Source organism: Cebus imitator, unplaced genomic scaffold (assembly GCF_001604975.1).
Source record: "Cebus imitator isolate Cc_AM_T3 unplaced genomic scaffold, Cebus_imitator-1.0 Scaffold190, whole genome shotgun sequence".
Classification (NCBI taxonomy): domain Eukaryota; kingdom Metazoa; phylum Chordata; class Mammalia; order Primates; family Cebidae; genus Cebus; species Cebus imitator.
In genome coordinates this window covers 1082871-1109897 of record NW_016107505.1, presented here as the reverse complement: position 1 = coordinate 1109897, position 27027 = coordinate 1082871, and the positions used below count along the sequence as shown (strand labels likewise).

The 27027-nt window shown below is 42.9% G+C and overlaps 1 protein-coding gene across 1 annotated transcript in view; it reads right to left on the bottom strand.

The window, feature by feature from the left end:
- Window positions 1-327: 327 nt before the first annotated feature.
- Window positions 328-27027, bottom strand: part of NLRP8 (NLR family pyrin domain containing 8) — a 41195-nt gene continuing 14495 nt past the window's right edge. The window contains exons 6-10 of the mRNA XM_017546518.2: window positions 22975-23127; window positions 19860-19973; window positions 11334-11504; window positions 8960-9127; window positions 328-439 (exon numbers count right to left, since the gene is read on the bottom strand). Of these exons, the coding sequence (XP_017402007.2) occupies window positions 328-439; window positions 8960-9127; window positions 11334-11504; window positions 19860-19973; window positions 22975-23127 (718 nt within the window). The remainder of the gene's footprint in view (window positions 440-8959; window positions 9128-11333; window positions 11505-19859; window positions 19974-22974; window positions 23128-27027) is intronic.

Sequence of the window (27027 nt, the reverse complement as noted above, 5' to 3'; positions counted from 1 at the left end):
AAAAAAAAAGAGTAGAGACGGGGTAACACCATGTTGGCCAGGCTGATCTCGAACTCCTGACCTCAGGTAATCCACCCGCCTTGACCTCCCAAAGCGCTGGATTACAGGTGTGAGCCACCATGCCCGGCCTCACATAGCATATTGATTTACAAAGAGCATCACCCTCCTCACTCCAGAGTTCAAAGCTGAGGTTCTGTGATGCTGACTCGGTTTCTCAGTCTTATGGGAAGGTGCTTTAATGCATACGTGATTATAATGCCCTGTATTTCCCAGTCGTCACAGAGTGGATACTCATCAATCAACCCCAAAGAAAGGTGACTGGGTGGACTACAGCTCAGGCATAAGGACGAATTGGGGATAGGCACGGTCACTTTCTCCTGTGGGGTTGGTGGGTGAGGAGGAGTTGGGGCGAATTACCCGAGTCCAGGCAGGACTGCAGCTGGAGCGAGGTAAAGGCAGGCTGGTGGTTGAGGCGATTTTCTGAGGAGAAGTGACTTACCTAAGTTTGCACTTCGTCTCTATGCTTTTTCTACAGACCTCGCCTCGCCCACAACGCCCTTCTACACAGGTGTCCTGAATGATGAGAAAGAAGCAGTTAAGATTATAGGGCTTGAAGCCTCAGACCCAGCTTTGAATATTGACTTGCCACTTTCTACCCTAGGCAAGCCGTTTATCTGAGGCTCAGCTTTTTTTCTTGGTAAACAGAACAAACAGCAGTCTGAAATTTATGACATTTTAATAACCAGGTTACGGTTAACATATTAGCACAATTAGCACTGTGACACCCCACCCCTCCCCCCCGCCCTGGACTCCTGCCAAACGTGGACCAGATGTTAGCTAACCCTGACATTCAAGTCGCAGTACCCCCTACTCTGTACTGTATTTATTTACTTTTAAATTTTTTAAATTTGAGACAAAGTCTCACTGTCACCCAGGCTGGAGTGCAGCGGTGCAATCTTGGCTTACTGCAACCTACCCCTCCTAGGCTCAAGCGATTCTCCTACTTCAGCCTCCTGAGTCGCTGGGACTACAGACACCTGCCACCACGCCCGACTAAGTTTTGTATTTTTGTTAGAGACAAGGTTTCACCATGTTGGCCAGGATGGTCTCAAACTCCCGACCTCAGGTGATCTGCATGCCTCGGCCTCCCAAAGTGCTGGAATTACAGGCATGAGCCACCGTGCCCGGCCCTCTGTACTGTATTTTAGAATGTCTGGAAAGAGAGAGAAACTTACCTAAATACCCCAAATGTATATGAGATTTTAGAGAAAGATCTTTCCAGCAAAATGGGGTAATGGGACTTTGTTCTTCAGAGGAATCTTTTGGTCCCTGGCTTTGAGCAGCCAAAAGGGAGAGGGTGGGGGAACCTAGCAAGCCCAGTAGCCAAGTGCTGAGCAGCAGTGGAGAAAAAAAGCAGAAAGACCAGGGAGCAGGATGGGAGGAATACTCACCAGCTTTACTCCTCACCTCCAAGATCAGACCCTGCTTGGGGCCCATGGGCAGCCACAGAAAAAAGAAGGCCACGCCCAGCCCCACGCCCCGTGGCCGTAGCTCTCGGGGAGCGCTGTCCATTGGCTGCACCTGGCTCTCAACGACCAGCCCCGGGATCAGGTGCTCTCTGCACCTGCATGACCACTTATACAGGTGCTGCTGCTTCGGAGATGCTGCCCTTCCCCGAAGACCTGTGCTCAGGGCGCCTAGATGCTTACCGCATTCACCTGGCTGTCCTGCGGTAATTAGTGTATGTGAGTGTGTGAGTGTGTGAGAGACAGAGTGTGTGTGTGAGGCAGTGTCTGCGTAAGAGACACAGAGTGTGTGTGAGACAGACAGAGTATGTGAGAGAGACACAGTTTGTGTGTATGTCTGAGACAGAGAGTGTGTGTGAGAGACTGTGTGTGTGAGATTGTGTGTGTGTGAGGGTATGTGTGTGAGCACGTGAGAGAGACACAGAGCGTATGTGAGAGAGAGGGAGTGTGTGTGTGAGAGAGTAAGAGAGACACAGTGTGACAGAGAACCTGTCTCAAAAGAAAAAAATTAAGGAATGCCTAATAAATGGAGAAATACACAAACTTCATGAATAGTGTTAGAAATAAAGCTTGGAGCTGTAAGGAAAAATGAGCACTTAGACAAAGGACTTTTCAGCAAAGCAAACTTGCTTCTGCAGGATGGGGTCATGTATAGAGAAATTGGTGAGAGCACATAGAGCAAAGGAAAGCAAGAGTTATTAACAAAAAACCCCAAAGAGGTTTTTTGTGACCCTTTGCACTCAGTCATCTACCTAAAACTCTTGGCCTCTGGCAACCAACCACTGACCTGACTTCGAGCACTGTAGTTTTATCTTTTCTAGAATTTCATGGAGACAGAATCATGCAGTATGTAATCACCTGTGTGTGGCTCCTTGTACTAACGGCTTCTTCCCCAGGGCTGCCTGATGACTAGGTTCTGATGAACTCTCAGCAGAGGCCCAGGGGGAGCTGCACTGCAGCTGGACTTCAGCCCCACAGAACTGTGGGGTAGAAAATGAGTGTGATTTCAGCTGCTGTTTATGGTTATTCGTTAAGACAGCTAGGGTGTTTTTTTTTTTTTTTAATCGTGAGTTGATGTTAAATTTTATCAACTTTTTTTTTTTTTTTTAGTTTTGCCCTGCCACCAGGCTGGAGTGCTTGGCATGAGCTCGGCTCACCGCCACCTCTGCCTCCCGGGTTCAAGTGATTCTCCTGCCACTGCCTCCCGAGTAGCTGGGATGACAGGTGCACGCCACCATGCCCGGCTAACTTTTGTATTTTTAGTAGAGGCAGGGTTTCACTGTGTTGGTCAGGCTGGTCTCAAACTACCCCTGACCTCAGGTGATCTGCCCGCCTTGACCTCCCAAAGTGCACGGATTACAACTGTGAGCCACCGGCCTGGCCAACTTTTTTTTTTTTTTTTTTTTTGCCTCTACTGGGTTGGTCTTCCTGCATCTGAAATGGCTCCTGCCAACGTCCCTTGTGTTCTAGTTCTTTTGTGTTACTGAGGCCCCGTTGTGTTGATCTGCAGGGTCCAGCCCAGCAGTGTGTCGTGGGTGTTCTTTTGTTTGCGCAGATGATAGATCGTAGAAAAGAAAAGAAACAAGGACACAGAGATACGAGAAGACTTCAGCTGGGCTCGGGGGACCACTGCTACCAAGGAGGCGGAATCCAGCAGTGACCCCGAACGCCTGCACACACTGATGTTGATTGTATACAGGGTAGGCGGCACGGTTGGTGAGTGACTCATCTGACGTGATTGGTAGGGGTCAAGCAAATCACATTCTTACAATACGGGGAGGCCACATGGGCATAGTTCAGGGGGCCACGTGGGTACAACACAGAGGGCCCCTCTCTCTCAGGTGGCCCTTTCAAGGAGGGGAGGCACATGCGTCAGTATCTTTCTCTGCACTTATCAGAGAGATCAAAGGCTTTTAGGATTCCTCTATTCCTACTTCTCACAGCTTCTAAGAATTTACAAGGGAGCATTGCGTGGGAAAGTGGAACAGGAAAGTGGACGAGGATGGTGACCGTCGGAGCACAGCACCACAGAGAGGTGTTTAAACCCCTGGATGTCTGCGGGCCGGCCTGGCCCGTGTCAGACCTTCCTCGACAGCCGCAGGGCAGTTTTCTCTGAACTCCCCAGTGAGCAGGAAATGCCCCCTCACGGCCTGCTAAGTAATGGGCGCCTTCCCAGACGCTGGCGCAAGGCTCTCACCCTCGCCTCCTGATGACTTCTCACAATGTCCCTTCAGTTCCGAATTACATTTCACCCGATTATGTCTATAAGACTAAAATGTTTCTACACTAAAGCAAAGATTAATAGAGAATGAGGTAATAAATAAGATTGATTATGGAACTGATTATGTGATCGAATCTAACATCTATGTGGCGTCATTTCTATAACTAAGCAATCAGTCATTTGTTACGCGGGGACAGGTTGTACCTTCAGTCTCTGCTGTGGCACCTGGGCCGCTTTCTTCCTGCATGGATCTCAGCACCGGCCGTCTGCAGGCACATCCTCTCATCCACTGGTCTTATTATCCGTGATGTCAACTTTGAGCTCTTGGCTAAGGCACCATTTGCCCTGTTTCCCCCACTCTCACGTTGTGATTCACGCGTAGCGTCTGCGGAGAACCTTAAAGACTCACGAGGGTACATCGGCCTCATCTACTGGTTTCAGCACCTGCTGATGGTTTCTCCAATGCCACATTTCATTTATTTGCTCACTTTTAAACTGTGTGCTTGGTAATCTACCGTAAGGGAGCATTTTACCCTTTTCTCTATTTTAGCTACAATTAAATAGATACATTATTTATATCATTATGACTCATGGATTTTTCTTTTTTTTTTTTTGAGATGAAATTTCGCTCTTGTCACCCAGGCTGGAGTGCAGTGTCGTGATCTCGGTGCACTGCAACCTCCACCTTCCCGGTTCAAGCGATTCTCCTGCTTCAGCCTCCTGAGTAGCTGGGATTACACGTGTGCACCACCATGCCTGGCCAATTTTTGTGTTTTTAGTAGAGACGGGGTTTCACTGTCTTGGCCAGGCTGGTCTCGAACTCCTGACCTCAGGTAATCTGCCTGCCTCAGCCTCCCAAAGTGCATGGATTACAGGCGTGAGCCACCGTGCCCAGCCAGATTTTTCATTTATTAGATTATTATTTGTTACTGGGGCAGGGTAGGTAGTGAAGGAATTAAACATGTCCTTGGGATGTGACAGCTAAGGCAACCACCCCATCAACTTAGTAAGCCTCAGTACTTGCATTGCAGCTCAGCTCAGTGAAGCAAAGCTATCTTCATGAGGAACTTTCCCCTGTAGAGAGCGTTCGAACCTTTGTAGCGGGAAATCAGAGATTTGGAGAAGCCGGTAGGGTCGAAGGAGGATTTTATTTAATGTAATTACGGGCTTGGCGGAATTGCTTTTTAATTCTGGGCAAAGGACAAACAAAATGGGTGCCTTTTATACACCTGGGTGGTACAGGCTGACGAAGCAGAAAGCAGGTTTACAGAAGCCAGAACAAAGAGCAGTTAATTAACCGGTGACATATTTTGTGACGTACTTTACATTGGAAAAGTAACATTTGAGAAACACATTTTGCAGTTTTGAGTGTATTTGCTTTGTGACCTTGCAGCTGGTTAGCAAGAAAACCAGGAATTTTTAGATGCTTGAGAACTTTGCTAAGAATGTGGGGAGGGTAAATAAGGTCCAGTAGTTTGCAGGAAGGCAGTTATTTTACCTTAAACAGAGCTGGGGGTGTATTATATTAAACGGCACACAACACAGCAAAATTTATTGTATAGCAACTACGAATTATAAGGTTTTCTTTTACTACTATTGCTGTTATTTAATTTCCTTCATTTTGACTTTACCTGTCCTCAAACTGAGCTTTTGCTCATTATAATAGTAAAAATTACACCTCTGGGTGGAGATTTAAGATGCTAATGAAATGTGACGTATGAACAAGTATTACAGCTGCTGCGCATTTGCGCCCAGAGGAGCGCCCAGAACATGGTGACTAGGAACGCCTCTTTCCACCTCCTTAGGAAGAATCGTGTAAAACTTCCATAAAGGGAGTCCCCTGAGCGCCAGCCTTTGCTGTCTCATCCTTATGAAAGCATGCTGTGAATTCTCTCAGAATGTCCTGTCTATTCTGCACCTAACTTGCCCACCTGCAAGGTCATAGGGCAGATAAAGCCTGAAGAATGTAAAATGTGTTTCTCAAGATGCTATTTTTAGAATGTCAAGCACACCACAAGGCATGTCACAGGTTAGCTGCTGTTTGTTCTTGGTCCGTAAAGTCATTTCCTGCTTCGTCCTGTATCACAGAGATCACATTAAATAAAATCCTCCTGCTTCCCCATCAGTGCCTCCAAGTCTCTGATTTCCCACTTCACTTTCTGGCACAAGATGTTCCAGGCCCATTCTATACATTCCCAGCACCAACTGTGGTGTCAGCTCTTTCTCTGAAGATTCTGAGTCCCTTTAATGAAGAATATGGTACTTAGAAAACAATACCTGAGCACCAGTGTGCTGTTTCTATGATACCATGGCTTCTAGATGTAAGTTTCTTTTTCATGGCTGTATAGTACTCCACTGGGTATAAGCACCATGTTTTCTCTATCCATTCATCTGTTGGTGGACAGTTAGGTTGCTTGCAAATCTTGGCTATTGTGAATAGTGCTGTAGTAAACATGGGAGTGCAGGTATCTCTTTGATTTACTGATTTCTTCGGGATACATACCTAGCAGTTGGATTGCTAGGGTGGGGTTGAGGATCCCAAATGCTCTGGCTTTTGAAATGAAATTGCTTCTGAATTGAGAAACCAACCTGGATGATACCTGATTGCTACACTGTACAAAGATGGATGTTTCAGAAGGAAAAAAAAAAAAACAAAAACCCACTGTGATTGCTTTCTAGATCTTTGAGTTATAAATGCTGCCATAACTAATTTAAGAATGTACCAGTTAGTGGCTGGGTGTGATGGCTCACACCTGTAATCCCAACACTTTGGGAGGCTGAGGTGGGCAGATCACAAGGTCAGGAGTTTGAGACTAGCCTGGCCAATGTGGTGAAACCCTGTCTCTACAAAAAATATTTAAAAAATTAGCCAAACGTAGTGGTGGGCACCTGTAGTCCCAGCTACTCAGGAGGCTGAGACAGGAGAATTGCTTGAACCCGGGTGGCAGAGGGCAGAGGCTGCAGTGAGCTGAGATCGTGCCACTGCACTCCAGCCTGGGTGACAGAGCAAGACTCCGTCTCAAAAAGAAAAAGAAAATGTAGTAATTAGTTAGGACCTTAAAAAATTAAGAGTTACACTTCATTTTTAGAACTCCTTAAACATGAGGTGATTTCCTTCTTTCAGTACTTATGTATTATCTTCCTTAGACATTCCTTGTGTATACTTTCCCCAGACACGTTAAGGAACAGGTTTCTTCCTTAACAGTTGATGGACCAGCCCACTGGTAAATAAATAACACTCCAAAAAATTTCAAATTGCATATATGCATATGTTAATTAAAAATTTTTTTAATATTCTTGAAGATATGAAGACATATCTCCAAGAGGAGATGTTTACATCACATAGTCAAAGACGTTCTGGCAGCCAGGAGTAGATGTGGGTTGAAACTCGCCTTACCTTGGTGCCCCCAATGCAGTGACTAATTTGTGTGTTAACACTTGACACTCCATACGTTGAGGGAGCTATTTGGAGGTCATGGCCTACACCAGTTCCCAGAACTAATGGAGCCATTCCAGACTCAGGACAGTCCACAAAACAGGCAACCATTTCTCAATTTCTCCCTAGGAAAAACAACATATCCAGAGGGCCACCAGATCCAGCACCAGAGGGTCCAGATGGATTCGTTTCTATTGCTTCATCGTAGCACTAAGAATGCCAGTCCTGTACTATCTTCAGGAAGTCTCCTTTCACGGTAGGGCCCTCCAGTCTTGCCAGCATATCCACTTCGTTACTGTCTTTCTTCTCCCTGGGAAGGATAAAAACAAGGTTTCGTTTTCTTACATTTGGTTTTCTTTTGGAGCCCCCCCCAAAAATACGCAAAACCTCTAGAACACAAATTTACCACCTAGGAGGCCACCCTGGCCCCCTGCAGTAGGTCAAGATAAATAGGGGTGCTCTAAGGAGCTCAGGAATGAATTCAAAGTGCCTGGGGTTCAACCAAGTCAGCCTCAATGATCCGTCCTCCTGCTAATCACACCCTTGTATGGCTCCCTTTCTCACTGGACCAGGGCTGGACTGTGTGGCCAATAGAACAAGGCAAAAGCAATGGATGTCACTTTCATGGTTAAGTAATAAAAGACTGTGGCTCTGTTTTGGGCTGTCAATCATCTCTCTTGGCCACCGTCTCCTTCTGCCTCTGCCTCTCTCAGCTTCTGGTTCTGGAGGAAGCCGGCTGGAATATCATGAGCAACCCCCTGGAGAACAACGGAGGCCCCTGCCCACAGCCACACAAGTAAGCCTGGAAGCAGATTCAACAGCCCTCATCAAACCCCAGCCAGTGGCTCAACTGAGACCTTGTGAGAGACCACAAGGTAGAACCACCCAGAGATGTCACTTTTGTATCTCTGACCCTCAGAAATTGTGTAAGACAATACACCTTTATATTGCTTTAAGTTATTAAGCAATGAAGTAATTCATTGCATAGAAATAGATGGCTAATACACCAGGAAAAATTATATCCTTCACCCAGAACCCAGCACTGGTTGAGAACATGTGTTGGGCACTGTGCTAAGTGCCGTGTGTGACTTTTCTTTCAGCCATCATAAAATCTCCATGGGGAAGATGCCATCCCAATTTTATAGATGAGCAAATCGAGGCTCAGAAAGATAAGCTAACTTGTTCACAGCTACATAACTGGTAAGTGGCAGTAACAAACTCAGTCGTTTAAGAAGAAAAGGTGAAGAAACGAAGAAAAGGGAAGATGAAGAAAAGAAGAAATATCAGAATCCCGGTCAATGGCTCCTTTAAGTAAAAGTAGGAGTTGGGGGTTTGAATGGCTACTCTGAGGAACAATAAATCCCCGGGAAGCAAAAGTGGAATGGTAGCAACACCTCAAGTGTAGCATTTCAGGTCCACCATCTCACTTTCTATTTTTAGAGACAAGTTCTCACTCTGTTACTCAGCCTGGAGTGCAGTCTGCAGCCTCAACCTCCTGGGCCCAAGTGATCCTCTCACCTCAGCCTCTTGAATATCTGGGACTATAGGCATGTTCCACCATGCCTAGCTAATTTTTGTATTTTTTCGTATAAGACAAGGTTTTGCCATGCTGCCCAGGCTGGTCTGAACTCCAGACTCAAGTGATCCACCCATCTCAGTCTTTCCAAGTGCTGGGATTGCAGGCGTGAGCCACCGCACCCAACCCAGCATCTCACTCTTTACAAGGAGCTCTTCTTGGGTGACTGTTTTTGCACAGGAAACCTCGTGGAGACTTACAAGATGATCTCTCTCTTCTTTTGGCTTGGGAGGGCATCGCACAAGGTCAGAATGCCATGGACTCTGATCGCATTCTTACTCAAGTCCAGATGTCTCAGATGTTGGTTTTCACGGAGCATGGAAGCCATGGCCTGGTAGCAGCTAGAGGTGAACAGGCAGTTTTCCAGCCTGTGACACAGAAACAGATGGCAGAGAAGTCATCACGACTCATCTCAGAGCTCAGCTGGTGTGACGGCTTATAGCCAAGAGATCACACTATGACAAGAATGCATGATGTTGTCCCAACTCTGTTCTATGCACCTACAGTCCCATCAGCTTGTGTCCTTTGGGTGATTTCAGAGCAGGCTATGAAATTCCTCACTCTAAGAATTTATGAGTCGAGTATATGTTTTGAAAATGGCTTGTGCATACTTATCTTGATTTATTCAAAAGATATTTCATTCCACCTAGTGGACATTTTTGACACATGAGTGAGCAACACATACCATCCTTGCCTTCCTGGATTGACTGGGCAGGGTACTGAGGGAGGAGACAAATACATTTATTCAAATAGCATGGTTTTATTGTCCTAATGGGCCAGGTGTTTGGATCTTTAAAAAAAAATTTTGGAGACTGAGTCTCATTCTGTTGCCCAAGCTAGAGTGCAGTGGTGTGACCATGGCTCACTGTAGCCTCAAATTCTTTGTTTCAAGCCATCTTCCTACCTTAGCCTCCCTAGTAGCTGGCACTGCAGGTACATGCCACCATACCCAGCTCGAATTCTTCTATGAGTAAGTCACTTTGCCCTCCCATACAGAACTCACTGAACAGTTGGGGAGGCACATCTACAAATAAGTGGCCTCAGAGAGGTGCTGCGTCTCATAAATACAATGCTGGCACGTAAGAGTCCTTGAGCAAAGAGTAAAATTCATGGACTATTAGATCAATGGGTTGTCATAGGAGTGGGATGGGCGGCCTTATAAGAAGACGGAAAGAGAGCTGAGCCAGTATATGGCATGCTCAGTGACTCATTAGTGACCCTGCAGAGAGTCCCCACCAGCACTAAGGCTCTCACCAGATGCAGGCCCTCCACCTTTTCTTTATTAGTCATGCAGTTACAGGTATTCTGTTATAAGCAACAGAAAACAGACTAAGACAGATGGGGTCCGTGAACTTTATGCTAAGACAAGTTACTGCTCATGGCTGAAAGCAGATTAAGAAATAATCTCACACAAGCAAAGGCTTAGAAAATACTGCATAAACACTTTCAAGTATAGAAAGTTCTTTCCTACCTGAAAATATATTTCACTCAATCTGAGATAAACCAACATTTAAAACCCAAGACTAAATTTGAGGAGTCAAAGAATCATGACTGGCCGTGAATTCATACTGAATTTGAGAAGCAAATCATCAACAAAAATGAACATCATTATCCAAACCAATCCTAGAAATGAAAGATACACTATAAGACAATGATTTAAATGAGCTAGATTAAAAACAAACATTATACTAATGGAGAGCAGAAAATTTGGGTTGAAGGAGGAAATAGTAGATTCATTTTTGATCATAAGAGAAGAGATGTTTACAAGTCTTTTCCAAATACTTAAGGTAACCACTCAAAGAATTAAAAAGCGAATGAATCCTTTTATATCACTGGCTGGAATACATGTTAGCAAAGAGACCATTAAGAAGAGGGAAATAGACATACATTATATATTTTCATATATAATATGTTAATAGAAATTTTTATGTATTATATAAAATATATATTTACATATATTATATATTTGTATAGAATATAAATTATATATATATAAATATATAACATTATAAGTATATACTATGTAACATATATTTACATATATTATATATTTATTTATATATACTTATATAAAGATAATATATACTTATACATATAATATATAAAATAAGTATATACATATAATATATAAGTATGTATCTGTACATATATATGTGTATAGATACATAAAAGGCCCCAGCCATATATATCTCCTAAGTATAAAACTCAATTTCAGAAGACCAGTCATCTGAAGTGTCAGTCTAAAACGGACAAACTCTTTGTTATCTTTTGTTCAACTGGAAGAGTATTTTCTAAAACAATTGTTAACACTGATTGCTGCATCCCGCCCACAGAGTTTCTGATTCACTAGGTCTGAAGTGGGGCCCCAAAATGTAAATGTGCCCTGACCAGGTGAAGCTGCTGCTGATCCACACTTTGAGAACCACTGCTCAGAAGCTTCTGAGTTCTCCAATTCAATGGAGGGAACAATCCAGAAACTGAAAAAGACAACGCTTTCCTATCGTATCTTCCATCCTGAGAGAAGCTTATCTACAATTCTCCTGGTCTCATGGGAGGAGCGGAGGGGCCACTTACTCCAGGATCTGCAGTGTATAGTCAGGATTCTTCAGGGCCTCGCACAGCAGGGTCACGCCATCATCCTTCAGGCTATTAAAACTCAGGTCAAGACTTTTCAGGGTTTTATTTTTTCGGAGCGCAGAGATCATATCCTGACAGCAATCAAAGGTCAAGTCACACTTTCTCAGCCTGCAAAGAAACATGGGTCAAGAAAAAAAAAAACGAAAACACCCTTAGGTTTTACTTCTTTGTTTTGGGTTCTGTTTTTGTGGTTGTTGTTTTTGTTTGTTTTTTGCATAACGGCATAACCAAGATGCAATTAATGTAACACACAACTCACCCATTTAAAGTGTAAAAAACACTGGTTTCCAGTCTATTTATAAAGTTGTACAATCATCACCACAATTTTAGAATATTTTTGTAAGTTCAGTTTAGAATGTTTTATCACCTCAAAGGAAAACGCTGGACACTTTAGAAGCCACTTCTCACTTCTTCCGCCAACACCCCCCAGCCCTAGCACCACTAATTTGCTTTCTCTTTCTGGATTTGCCTATTCTTGACACATCATTTAAATGGAAACATCTGTGACCTTTTGCGTTTAGCTTCTTTCATTTAGCATATTTTCAAGATTCATCCATGTTGTAGCATGAATCAGTCTTTCATTTCTTTTAGCAATTAAACAACATTCCATCACATGAATACACCATACTTTGTTTATGCCTTCATCAGTGAACAGACATGGGTTGTTGCTGTGTCTTATGGTTATTATGAGATGGGTATTATGACCAATGCTGCTGTGAACTTCTGTATGTAAGTCTTCATGTGGAGGTAGATTTTTATTTCTTTTGTGGATATACCTATAAGTGCGACTGATGGCTCAAGAATTAAGTCTGTGCTTCACCTTTTTTTTTTGAGATGGGGTCTCGCTGTGTCACCCAGCCTGGAGTGCAGTAGTACAATCTCAACTCACTGCAACCTCTGCCTCCTGGGCTCATGTAATTCTCCTGCCCCAGCCTCCCAAGTACTGGGATTACAGGTGCCTGCCAACACGTCCAGTGAATTTTTTGTATTTTTAGCAGAGACAGGGTTTCTCTAAGTTGGCCAGGCTTGCCTCGAACTCCTGATGTCAAGTGATCCACCCACCTCAGCCTCCCAAAGTGCTAGGATTACAGGCATGAGCCACCACAACAGCCATCTGTGCTTCACCTTTTGAGGAACTGCCACGGCTTTTTTCCAAAGCAGTGGTGCCATTCCCTGCTTCTTTTTGGTAAGCTAAAGGTATTAATGTTTCAGGGGGTATTATGCTCCACCTCATGCCTTTCACAAACATTTGCAGAGATTTACTCCGCTTTGGGCATTGAATTAGAGGACGGGAACTCACACAGGCAAGGACCCTGCCTTTTAGCAGCTCATATTCCCATGTGAGGCAAAAAATAAAGAGGCAGATTCAGTGGTTATGGTTCAGTGATGTCCCAGTAAACTGGCTCTCAAGAGCAAACAGACGAAAGCTTAGCGTGTAGTGACTGCCAATTTCCATGGTGTAAACACTTCTGCCATGGCTGATTTCAAGCTATGACATTGACGTCCCTGCATATGGAGCTGGCAAGAGACTCATACTTGGCTCCCATATACCATGGCTGTGATAAATACTTTGCAGGAAACAAACACGGCAACAGGATGGAAAGCAAGCTGGCTGAGGTGGAGTGAGGCTGGACTGCTTTAAATAGAACCATCAGAGGTGGCTTCTCTAAGGTGAACCTGATTCAGGACCCAGGCAGTGAAGGGGCGGGGTAACAGTACAGCAGGTATGAGGTGGCCACAGCCTACCCATCTGAACTGTACTTAAAATGAAGAAGGAAATTAAATAATGGCAATAATAGTAAAACAGAACATTACAATTTGTAGTTGCTATATAATAAATTTGGCAGTGTTGTGTGCTGTTTAATGTAATACCTTCCCAGCTCTAAAACAGAATATTAACTGCTTCCCTGTAAACCATTGAACCTTACCTATCCTCCCCACATTCTTTGCAAAGTTCCCTGTCATCTACAAGTTCCTTTGTTTCTTGCTCACCAGCTACAAGGTCACAAAGCAGACAGGCTCAAGACCGTGGAATGTGTTTCTCAAAGTGTTACTTTTCAGATGTAAAATGCATCACAATACATGTCACAAGTTAATTAACTGCTCTTTGCTCTAGCTTCTGTAAAATCCGCTTCCAGCTTCATCATCCTGTACCACCCAGGTGCATAAAAGGCACCCCTTTTCTTTGTCCTCTGCGCAGAATTAGAAAGCAATTCTGCTGAGCCCGTGGTCATGTTAAACAAAATCATCCGGCAACCCCATCGGTCTCTCCAGATCTCTAATTTCCTGCTACAAATCACACCCACTTTGGTGTCTCACCCGTTCCAAAAGGCATCTTGTAGCTTCTCTCCCGAAGTACTTTATTGCATTAAATCCAAGTTACCAGTTCGCTTTATATCCACATCTCCCAGTTGATGTTTTCCCCATTGTAATTTGTGGCTTACAAATGAGTTAGGAATTGGTGAAGTGGGTGGCAATAAGCACTTTAACCAATGAAAGAAACCCAGAATAGTAAGCGGGTGCTACTGGTATCTCATTGATGGAATCGGGGGTCTAGAAGAGGCCGGGGTTTCTCATTCCCAGCATGATTGACTTTTGGGGATTGATAATTCTTTGCTTTCTGGGCCACCCTGTACACTGTAGGATGCTTCATAATATCCCTGGGCTCTTCTCACTAGCTGCCAATAGCATTCTCTTTTCCCAGGTCATGCCAACATGAAATATCTCCCAACATTGCCAAGTATCCCTCAGAAGCAAAAACACTCTTAATTGGAAATCACTGGTCAGGCATGGTGGCTCACACCTGTAATCCCAGCACTCTGGGAGGCCAAGGTGGGCAGATCACCTGAGGTTAGGAGTTCAGGACCAGCCTGGCCAATGTGGTGAAACATGTCTACAAAAATATAAAAATTAGCCAGGTGTGATGGCAGGTGCCTGCAATCCCAGCTACTCGGGAGGCTGAGGCAGGAGAATCGCTTGAACCCAGAAGGCAGAGATTGCAGGGAGTGGAGATCATGCCACTGCACTCCAGCCTAGGTGACAAGAGTGAGACTCCATCTCAAAACAAACAAACAAACAAACAAACAAGAAGTCATGCAAGTGACGGCTCAGGTTGTACACAGTAGCAAGCATCTGCCTTCATTTGCAGGGCTTGTGGGCACTGATCTCCTTCCTTCTCTTGTGGGATTGTGTGTTGCACGGTCTGGCGTGGAGGAAAGACCACCTCTCATCTCAGATGGCAGAGAGGCTCCTGTTCCCATGTTCCCACTGGTCAGGGTGCAGGCAGGTGATCTAGGTTCACTTGCCGCAAATGCTGAGGCTTGTTTCTCAAAGACATGGCATCATCAAGAGGAACATGGCACACCTCCACTCTGAATCCTGAGTGACTGTGCCCAAGAGGAAGGGACTCTTGACATCGCCCTTGGTGGACACAGCTGGCCGTGAACGCTCGTGATAGGAAGAAAGCGTGATGGGTGCCGAGTGCCTCCCTCTCCCTAAAGTCAGCTCCTTCTGTTATCTGTTAAGTCTGTGAGCTCCGCCTGTCCACCCAGTAAACTATCTCTGTCTCTTGATCTCTCCCTCTCTCCCTCTCTCTTCCTTTCACTCCCTCTCTGTCTCTGTCTCTGTTAGTCCAAATAGCACCATTCTGTAAGCTCCCGCTAGCAGACCTTGGTCAAAGTGAAACATTTCACAGGGGTTCAGGCTGTGAGAAACATCCTGCTTACATCTCACATGCAAAGACATACATAGACTCAAAATAAAGGGACAGAAGATCTACCAAGCAAATGGAGAGCAAAAAAAAGCGCAGGGATTGCAATTCTAGTTTCTGATAAAATGGACTTTAAACCAACAAAGATCAAAAGAGACAAAAAAGTGCATTACATAATGGTAAAAGGACCAATACAACAAGAAGAGATAACTATTTTAAATATGTACGCACCCAATACAGGAGCATCCAGATACATAAAGCAAGTTCTTTGTGACCCTCAAAGAGACTTAGATTCCCACACAATAATTGTGGGAGACTTAAACACTCCACTGTCAATATTAGACAGATCAACGAGACAGAAAATCAGCAAGGATATCCAGGACCCGAATGCAGAACTGGAACAAGCAAACCTAATAGACATCTACAGAACTCTCTAGCCCAAAGCCACAGAATACACATTCTTCTCAGCGCCACATCACACTTATTGTAAAACTGACCACATAATTAGAAGTAAATCACTCCTCAGCAAATGCGAAAGAATGGAAATCATAACAAACAGTCTCTCAGACCACAGCGCAATCAAATTAGATCTCAGGATTAAGAAACTAACTGAAAATACCACAACTTCATGGAAACTGAATAACTGGCTCCTGAATGTCAACTGGATAAACAATGAAATGAAGGCAGAAATAAAGATGTTCTTTGAAACCAATGAGAACAAGACATAACGTACCAGAATCTCTGGGACACATTCAAAGCAGTGTCTAGAGGGAAATTTATAGCAATAAATGCCCACATGAGAAGTGAGGAAAGATCTAAAACTGACACCCTATCATCAAAGTTGAAAGAACTAGAGGAACAAGATCAAAAAAACTCAAAAGCTAGCAGAAGACAAGAAATAACTAAGATCAGAGCGGAACTGAAGGAGATACAGACACAGAAAACCCTTCAGAAAATCAATAAATCCAGGAGCTGGTTTTTTGAAAAGATCAACAAAATAGACAGACTGCTAACCAGATTAATAAAAAAGAAAAGAGAGAAGAATCAAATAGATGCAATAAAAAATGATAAAGGGGTTATCAGCACCGACGCCACAGAAATACAAACTACCATCAGAAATTACCACAAACAATTCTATGCACATAAACCAGTAAACCTGCAAGAGATGGATAAATTCCTGGACACTTGCACCCTCCCAAGACTAAACCAACAAGAAGTTGAAACCCTGAATAGACCAATAAAAAGGGCTGAAGTTGAGGCAGCAATTAATTGCCTACCAACCAAAAAAATTCTAGGTCCAGACAGGTTCACAGCCGAATTTTACCAGACATACAAAGAGGAGCTAATACTATTCCTTCTGAAACTATTCCAAACAATACAAAAGGAGGAAATCCTCCCCAACTCATTTTATGAGACCAAAATCATCCTGATACCAAAACCTGGCAGAGACTCAACAAAAAAAGAAAACTTCAGGCCAATCTCCATGATGAACATAGATGCAAAAATCTTCAATAAAATACTGGCAAACTGATTGCAACAGCATATCAAAAAGCTTGTCCACCACAATCAAGTAGGCTTCATCCCAGAGATGCAAGACTGGTTCAACATATGCAAGTTCATAAATGTAATCCACCACATAAATAGAACCAAAGACAAAAACGACATGATTATCTCAATAGATACAGAGAAGGCCTTCGACAAAATTCAATATCCCTTTATGCTAAAAACTCTCAATAAACTAGGTATCGATGAATGTATCACAAAATAATAAAAGCTATTTATGAAAAACCCACAGCCAATATCACACTGAATGGGCAAAAACTGGAAGCATTTCCTTTGAAAACTGGCACAAGACAAAAATGCCCCCTCTCAACATTCTTATTCAATATAGTACTGGAATTTTTAGCCAGAGCAATCAGGCAAGAAAAAGAAATAAAGGGTATTCAATTAGGAAAGGAGGAATTCGAATTGTCTCTATTTACGGATGACATGATTGTATATTTAGAAGACCCCATCATCTCAGCCCAAATTCTCCTTACGCTGATAAGCAACTTCAGCAAAGCCTCAGGATACAAAATAAATGTGCAGAAATCACAAGCATTCCTATACTCCATTAACAGACAAACAGAGAGCCAAATTAAGAGTGACCTCCTATTCACAATTGCTTCAAGGAGAATAAAACATCTAGGAATACAACTAACAAAGGATGTGAAGGAACTCTTCAAGGAGAACTACAAACCACTACTCAAGGAAGTAACAGACGACACAAACAGATGGAAAAATATTCCATGCTAATGGTTAGGAAGAATCAGTATTATGAAAATGGCCATACTGCCCAAAGTAATTTATAGATTTAACACCATCCCCATCAAACTACCCATGACCCTCTTCGTAGAACTGGAAAAAAACACTTTAAACTTCATATGGAACCAAAACAGAGCCTGCATAGCCAAGACAATCCTAAGCAAAAAGAATAAAGCTGGCGGCATCATGCTGCCAGACTTCAAGCTATACTACAAGGCAACAGTAATCAAAACAGCATGGTACTGGTACCAAAACAGAGACATAGACCAATGGAACAAAACAGAGGCCTCTGGAGCAACACCACACATCTACAACCATCTAATCTTTGACAAACCTGAGAAAAACAAGCAATGGGGAAAGGATCCCCTGTTTAATAAATGGTATTGGGAAAATTGGCTCACAATGTGCAGAAAGTAGAAACTGGACACCTTCCTGACACCTTACACTAAAATTAAGTCCAGATGGATTAAGGACTTAAACATAACACCTAACACCACAAAAACTCTAGAAGAAAACCTAGGCAAAACCATCCAGGACATAGGTATAGGCAAGCACTTCATGACTAAAACACCAAAAGCAATGGTAACAAAAGCCAAAATAGACAAAGGGGATCTAATTAAAATTCAGAGCTTCTGTAGAGCAAAAGAAACAATCATTAGAGCAAATCAGCAACCAACAGAATGGGAAAAAATTTTTGCAATCTACCCATCTGACAAAGGGCTAATATCCAGAATATACAAATAATTAAAACAGATTTACAAGAAAACAAACAAACCCATCCAAAAGTGGGCGAAGGATATGAACAGATACTTTTCAAAAGATGACATATATGAAGCCAACAAACATATGAAAAAATGCTCATCATCACTGGTCATTAGAGAAATGCAAATCAAAACCACACTGAGATACCATCTCATGCCAGTCAGAATGGTGATCATAAAAAAATCTAAAGAAAACAGATGCTGGAGAGGATGTGGACAAATAGGAACACGTTTACCCTGTTGGTAGGAGTGTAAATTAGTTCAACCATTGTGGAAGACAGTGTGGTGACTCCTCAAGGATCTAGAAATAGAAATTCCATTTGACCCAGCAATACCATTACTGGGTATATACCCAAAAGACTATAAATCATTATGTTATAAAGACACATGCAGATACAGGTTTATCACAGCATTGTTTACAATAGCAAAGACCTGGAACCAACCCAAATGCCCATCAATGATAGATTAGACAAAGAAAATGTGGCACATATACACCATGGAATACTATGCAGCTATAAAAAATGATGAGTTCGTGTCCTTTATAGAGACATGGATGAACCTGGAAACCATCATTCTCAGCAAACTGACACAAGAACAGAAAATCAAACACCACATGTTCTCACTCATAGGCAGGTGTTGAACAATGAGAACACGTAGACACAGAGATGGGAGCATCACACCTGGGGTCCATTGAGGGGGCTAGGGGAGGGATAGTGGGAGAGAGGGTGGGGAGGGATAACATGGGAGAAATGTCAGGTACAAGTGATGGGGGGATGGAGGCAGCAAACCCCCTTACCATGAATGTACCTATGCAACAATCTTGCATGATCTGCACATGTACCCCAGAATCTAAAGTACAAAAAAAATTTCTAGCTCCCTTTCTAGCCTTGTGCATTTAAAGGAAATTACTTCACCTCTAACTATAAGCAGCCAGATACAGCAGCCAGTAAAACACAGATAAGACAGCTCAGGCACAGAGGGAGGTGGGGGGAAGGTCTCTTGGATAACTGCCAAACTTCACGCTCATACAGTGGGCCTCAGGAAAACAGTGGGCCTTCATAAGCACAATCCTTTCCCTTCAGGTGCGCTAAGATAGGGAAGCTAAAAGCAGACTTGGAGGTGTGCCTGCAGCTGCAGGAAGAGGTATGGGAACAGACACACAACTCTCCCACCCAGAAAAGCACAACTAAGATACACAGAAGCAGTCCAAGCCTCGGATAAACTCTCCCACCCTGAATCCCTAAAAACTCTTAGTCTGTAAGAGAGTGTGTCTCTGACTTAACTCGGCCAGAAGCCCCTCTCATGTTTCTTTTCTATAAAATAAATCTGTTCTTAACTGTCAAGCCACCTTTTGTGTTTCCTCTGTAATTCTTATACCTTGAAGTAGTAGCTCTTACAGTGATGAACAGATGTCAATTTACTTTAAATTTAAAATAACCTGCAGTCCCTCTGAGTTTACTCCTGGGTATCTTGGTACACAGTTTGAGAGCTCTACCTCTAGATAATTTGCCTCTGAATCAGAAATAACAACCCTCCTCTTTATTATGCTTTTCCCCTCAGCACCAGCACCATGCCTAATACGCAGTAGGCACTCAATAAATATGTGACATAAATGAATATATAACAGGTTCTCTTCATCACTCTGTTCAGCTCCAGGGAGTTCCAAGAAGAAAATATTCTTGGACTTACACCAGCCTCTGCAGAGGACATCTCAAGTGTTGCAAAGCTTTCCAAATATGCTTGGCCCCTTCATCTTTCAAGGCATTCTCCGCCAGGCTCAGGTGTGTCAGCATCTTACTCTGCCTGAGACAGGAAGCAAGGCTTTCACAAGTAAGCTCTGTAAGGTTGCAGTTCTCTATCCTATGGGAGAGAAGCACACAGGTGACTGAATGGAGACAGGTCTTTCTCTCACACAGAGGAGTGGTCACCTCAGTCGGGGCTCTCCCTCTGAACACAGAAGCATCCTCACACCTCTGTCATCACCATTCAGGACTTCCAAGCTTTAAAGGAAAGGACAGCAGCTTTGATGTGGGAATGGCAGGGTGAAAGAATTGTGGATCAAGAAAATCATTAGACTGAAAAGCTTCTGCACAGCAAAGGAAATAATCAGCAGAGTCAACAGCCCACAGAGTGGGAGAAAATTTTCACAATCTAACCATCTGACAAAGGACTAATATTTAGAATCTACAAAGAACAAATCAGCAAAAAAAAAAAAAACCCATCAAAAAATGGGCTACAGACATGAATAGACAATTCACAAAAGAAGATACGCAATTCCCAAAAGAAGATACACAAATGGCCAAAATGTATATGGAAAAATGCTTGATTTTTTCCATATTACAGAAATGCAAATCAAAACCTCAATGTGATATCACCTCACTCCTGCAAGAATGGCCATATTCAAAAAATAAAAAAATAGGTATTGGCATGGATGCAGTGAAAAGGAAACACTTTTACACCACTGGTGGGAATATAAGCTAGTACAACCACTACAGAAAACAATGTGGAGATTCCTTAAAGAACTAAAAGTAGATCTACCATTTTATTCAGCAATCCAACTACTGAGTATCTACCCAGAGGAAAAGAAGTCATTATATGAAAAAGATACTTGCACATGCATGTTTATAACAGCACAATTGACAATTGCAAAAATATGGAACCCAAATGCCTATTAACCAACAAGTAGATTAAAAAAATGTGATGCACACACACACACCATGGAATGCTACTCAGCCATAAAAAGGAATGAAATAATGGCATTTGTAGCAACCTGGGTGGAATTGGAGACTATTTTTCTAAGTGAAGTAATTGGGGAATGGAAAACCAAATGTGGTATGTTCTCACTCCTGTGGAAGCTAAGCTATGAGGACGCAAAGGCATAAGAATGATACATTGGACTTTGGGGACTCGGGGGAAATGATGGGGGATTTCAAGGGATAAAAGACTACACATTGGGTATGGTATACAGTGCTTGGGTGTTGGGCACACCCAGAAATCACCACTAAGAAAAAGCTTATTCATGTTGCCAAACACCACCTGTTCCCCCAAAACTATTGAAATAAAAGATTAAAAACTGAAAAAAAAAAAAAAAAAGACCGGGTACAGTGGCTCATGCCTGTAATCCCAGCACTTTGGGAGGCCAAGGCAGGCGGATCACCTGAGGTCAGGGCTTCGAGACCAGCCTGACCAACATGGTGAAACCCTGTCTCTACTAAAAATGCAAAAATTTGTTGGGTGTGGTGGTGGGTGCCTGTAATCCCAGCTACCCAAGAGGCTGAAGAAGGAGAATCACTTGAACCTGAGAGGTAGAGGTTGCAGTGAGCTGAGATCACACCACCACACTCCAGCCTGAGCAACACAGTGAGACTCCAACTCAAAAAAAAAAAATTAAAAATAGAAAATAAATACATGGGATTAAGAGGGAAGAGAAAGAGACCATCAATAATCAAAGAATAAATAGCAGACAATGGAGATGGCTTAGGAAGAGACATAATTTCAGAAGTTATAAGAAAGGAAAGATGCATTAAATACATGAGAAGACATGTAAATTAGATAAACTAAGATGAACAGTCAGATTATTAAAAAATAGTCACTAGTAATCAAGAAAATGCAAATTAATATAATAAGGTACCATTTCCTGCTGAACAGATTGACAAAAATGGCAACAAAAATACAATAATTACAAGACTTGGTTAAGAATGTGGAGTTTGGGGCACTGTCCATTGCTCTGGCCAATGGGTACACTATGGAAACAAACATGGTAAAATTGAAGATGAATGCTCCACGGCCCACCAATTCTGTTCTTAGAATATTCATCACAGCATGTGTGCATGTGCGTGTGTGTGTGCATGTGTGTGTCTGTCTGTAGCTAAGATTGAAAGCAGCCCAAACCTCAGCTGGGTAGAATGAATAACTAAATTCTTGGATATTCATATCAATATCATTCTGTAGTGAAGAGGAATTAACTACAGAAGCAACTAACCAGATGAACACTAAGATACAGATCAGGAAAAGAACACATCACAGGTGATTCTTTTATGTAAAAAAAAAATTTTTGAGACAGAGTTTCACTCTGCCATTCAGGCTGGAGTGCAGTGGCGAGATCTTGGCTCACTGCAACATCTGCTTCCTGTGTTCATGCGATTCTCCTACCTCAGCCTCCCGAGTAGCTGGGATTACAGGCATGTGCCATCACACCTGGCTAATTTTTGTGTTTTTAGTAGAGACGGAGTTTGACCATGTTGGATTGGCTGGTCTTGAACTCCTGACTTCAGGTGATCCATCCACCTTGGCCTCCCAAAGTGCTGGGATTACAGGCATGAGCCACTGCACCTGGCTCTTTTATGTAAAATTCAAAGCAATGCAAAACGATGTGATGCCTGTTTAAGGACACATGGGTAGTAATGTTAATACTATACATAAATTAAGGAGCCTGAGCAGCCTGATTCACTATGTCTTCACAGTGGGGTCGGGGGCAGGGTCGATAAAACCCGTGAGGACAGGGGAAAACAGAACTGAAGAGTTCTATTTCAGAAACGGGATGATGGCTACACAGGGCTCATTATACTTGATATATTACTGGATATTGGATATAAATCCATAATTCTATGTAGATAGGTTATTTCTCTTTCATTCTTGGCTGGACCCTTATTGACCTATCTATAGAATTATATCAATCACAAGACTTAGGTTTCTTCCTAGACGTGTACCTTCCTCTATGACTACTTTTCTCACAGAAGCACTAAATCTAACAAACCACCACCACAACCACGACCACAAGCATAGCCACAGAAGGGAGACTTACAACAGCCTCTCCAGCTGGCCCCCGGACAGGTAATATGCCCCACAGTTCTCCAGGGAGTTTTTTCTTAGCATGAGAGTCTTCAGATGTCTGTTACCTCGAAGATTATTGCCAAGATAAGTCCAAACTCTAGGGGTGGCCAAGCAGTCTTCCAACCTGCAGAAACCAGACACAGGTGCTGAGCCACAGCTCTAGGGAAAATGGTTCTCACAGAGCCACCTGGACCCCACCGCCTCCCATCTCAGTGTGCACAGCAGAGACCTGGGGGTTATTTCCAACTTTCTGGCCAGTGCCCCTGCATCAAGCTCAGGAATTTCCTACCAAATGATCAGCAGAAAACAGCACGCTCTTGGGGCTGTAATCAACTGGATTACAGAAACAACTGAGCTCTAACTATCTCCATTCAGCTCCTTGAAATACAAACTTCAAAAAAAGCTGGAAAATGATAGTCGTGTATATTTATGGAGTCCAGTGTAATATTTTCATTGATGTGTACATGATAGAAAGAGTCAATCAAGCTAATTAATATATCCATCATCTCACCAACTTAATTTTTTGTAGCGAGAATGTTAATAATCTACTCCTTTAGCAACTTTGAAATAAACAATGCATTATTATTAGTTAGAGTCACCCTGCTGTGCAATAGAGCTCAAGGCTTATTTCTCCTGACACTTAGTGCATTTATTTGCCACTCATCATCAAGGTGAAAAACTGAAATCCAGTGGCACTAGAGCACTTTTCCTGAGCCCCACAGCCACTGTCTTCTCAGGCTGGATTTCGGCCTCAAGGTGGGCTGTTTATATAAAGGCATTCAGTGAGGCACTGTGCTTACCACCTCCAGGTTCCGGGCACCTGAACTTTCTGTTCTGTGCAAGTGAGGTAATGAGATGCAGAGATTACCTGTAAGCTGCATTCAGTTCTGGTGAATGTAAAGGGGCAACGTTGGCAGATGAAAACAAAACGAGAGGTCAGACAAATTCTGTTGAGAGAACGTTCACACACAGCAAGGCTGGAAATTGGGGTCTGAACTAAAGGTAGAACTACCATTCGATCCAGCAGTCTCACTACTGGGTATCTACACAAAGGAAAAGAAGTACTTACATGAAAAAGACTTGCACATGCATGTTTATAGCAGGACCATTCACAGGTGCAAAGATAGGGAACCCACCCAAGTACCCATTGACCAAAGAGTGGATAAGGTCTATACTCAACATGGAATATTACTCAGCCATAAAAAAGGAATGAAATGGGCTGGGTGTGGTGGCTCATGCCTGTAATCTCAGCACTTTGGGAAGCCGAGGCAGGTGAATCACCTGAAGTTGGGAGTTCAAGACCAGCCTGACCAACATGGAGAAACCCCATCTCTACTAAAAATACAAAATCAGCCAGGCGTGGTGGTGCATGCCTGTAATCCCAGCTACTTGGGAGGCTGAGGCAGGAGAATCACTTGAATTGGGGAGGCGGAGGTTGTGGTGAGCCGAGATCACGCCATTGCACTCCATCCTGGGCAACAAAAGCAAAAAACTCTGCCTTGAAAAAAAAAATGAAAGGTGTCTCTTGCAGCAACTTGGATGGAGCTGGAGGCCATTATTCTAAGTGAAGTAATTCAGGGCTGGAAAACCAAACATCGTATGTTCTCACCTATAGGTGGGCGCTAAGCTATGACAATGCAAAGGCATAAGAATGATATAACAGGCTCTGGAGACTTGTGGTTGGGGTGAAGGTTGGAAGGAGGCAAGGGATAAAAGACTTCCTATGGGATAAGGTGTACACTGCTGGGGTGATGAGCGCACTACAATCTTAGAAACCACTGCTAAAGAACTTATCCACATAGCCAAAAACCACCTGCACCCTAAAACCTATTAAGATAAACAATCCCAAAAAAATGGAGTCCGAGTAGGTGCATGGCGGTAAGTGTTTAACCACTGACGTTCTTGAGAAGGAAGTCCTGATGTGCAGTGTTTACCACTACCTGTGGGGTAAATGCCTCCACCGTGGCTGGTGTTCAGCTCACAGTGCGAGGTCACTGAGTGAGGAGCAGTGCACCGTGACATCGTGTTTGCATCAAATGGGTATGGCAGGCGGCAGCAGCCCCCAGGGCACTGCTCAGGAGCTGGCAAGCTGTGGCTTGTGGGCCTCCTTTGGAGTGCCACATGGTTGTCTATGGCATACCAACTAAGAATGTTTTAGAAAAAAAGCACTCTATGTATATTTTTTGAGATGGAGTTTTTGCTCTGTCGCCCAGGCTGGAGTGCAACGGTGTGATCTTGGCTTACTGCAACCTCCGCCTCCCGGGTTAAAGCAATTCTCCTGCCTCAGCCTCCTGAGTAGCTGGGATTACAGGTGCACGCCACCACACCCAGCTAAGTTTTGTATTTTTAGTAGAGACGGGGGTTTCACCATGTTCACCAGGCTGGTCTAAAACTCTCAACCTCAGGTAATCCACCTGCCTCGGCCTCCCAAAGGGTTAAGATTACAGGCGTGAGCCCCTGTGTCTGCCCCCCAAAAAAGAATAATATTTTGTGACATATGAAAATTATATTAAATTCACATTTCAGTGTTCATAAAGTTTTATTGGAACACAGCTGTAACTATTTGTTTACGTACGAGCTCTGGCAGCCTTGGCACTACGGTGGTAGAGTGCAGTCTTCATGACAGAGACAGCATGGCCCCAGAGGCCAAAAGTGTTTCTTATCTGGCATGTCATAGAAAAAGTTTGCTGAACCCTAGCAGTCATAACAATGAACAGTAAAATAATTAGAAAATGATGCATTTTGATAACCTCTGACTTTTGTTGTTTAATATACTTGTAAGCCCATAATTTAATTTTTTTAAATGTTGTTTAACAATTGGTTCACGAAATTCCCCAATGATTACAAATTAGCTCTTGCAGACTGCCATGTGATCTGGCAATGCACAGCTGGAAATATATCTTAAAGAAAGGAAATCAGCCTGTCAGAGAGAAGTCTGCATTCCCATGATGTCTGTTCTCAATAGCTAAGATTTAGAAACAACTTAAGTGTCCATCAACAGACAAATGGATAAAGAAAATGTGGTACATATACACAATGGAGTACTATTCAGCCATGAAAAAGAATGAGATTCAGTCATTTGCAACAACATAGATAGAACTGGAGATCATCCTGTTAAGTGAAGTAAGTCAGGCATAGAAAGACAAACTTATTTGTGGGATCTAAAAATCAAACAATTGAACTCATGGACATAGGGAGTGGAAGGATGGTTACCAGAGGCTGGGAAGGGTAGTGGGCGGGTCGGGGGCAGGGGAAGGTCAGGACGGTTAAAACCGTTTATGCCTAGACTTCCATAACTGGAACACTAAGCATGTGGGAGTTATTTATATCCCACTGCTCAAGGTCATCACCAAGGTCTGATTGAAAAAATTAAAAAGAAAAATTGTAGCCTGAGGCATAAATAGGTTAACAGGTTAAAAAAAGAATAAGACCTAGTATTTGCTAGCATAACAGAGGAAATATTATAATAAATTGTACATCCTAAATTAACTCAATAATAAATTGTACATTCTAAATTAACTAAATAAGTTATACATTCTAAAAGAACTCATAGGTAAACAAATGGATACAACTGTGTTCCAATAAAACATTATGAACACTGAAACATGAATTTAATATAATTTTCAGCATAAATTATTCTTTTAATGATGTTTTTTGACCATTAAAAATTTTTTGGGGGGTCGGATATGGTGGCTCATGCCTGTAATCCCACCCCTTAATAATAAATTGTATATTCTAAAGTAACTAAAAGTATAAATCGATTATTTGTAACACAAAGGATAAATGTTGAGGGGCTAGATCCCCCATTCTCCAAGATGTGATTATTTCACATTACAAGCCTGTGCCAAAACATCTCATGTATCCCATAAATGTACACACCTACTATGTACCCACGAAGATTGAAATAAACAGTTAGGAAACATCCAGCTCTTGCAATCCAGCAGGAGCTGCTCCAGTTCACTGCTGGGGCTCAGGCTTCCTGGTTTCAGACAGGTCTAGAGCATGGTCAAATTGTACCTTTAAA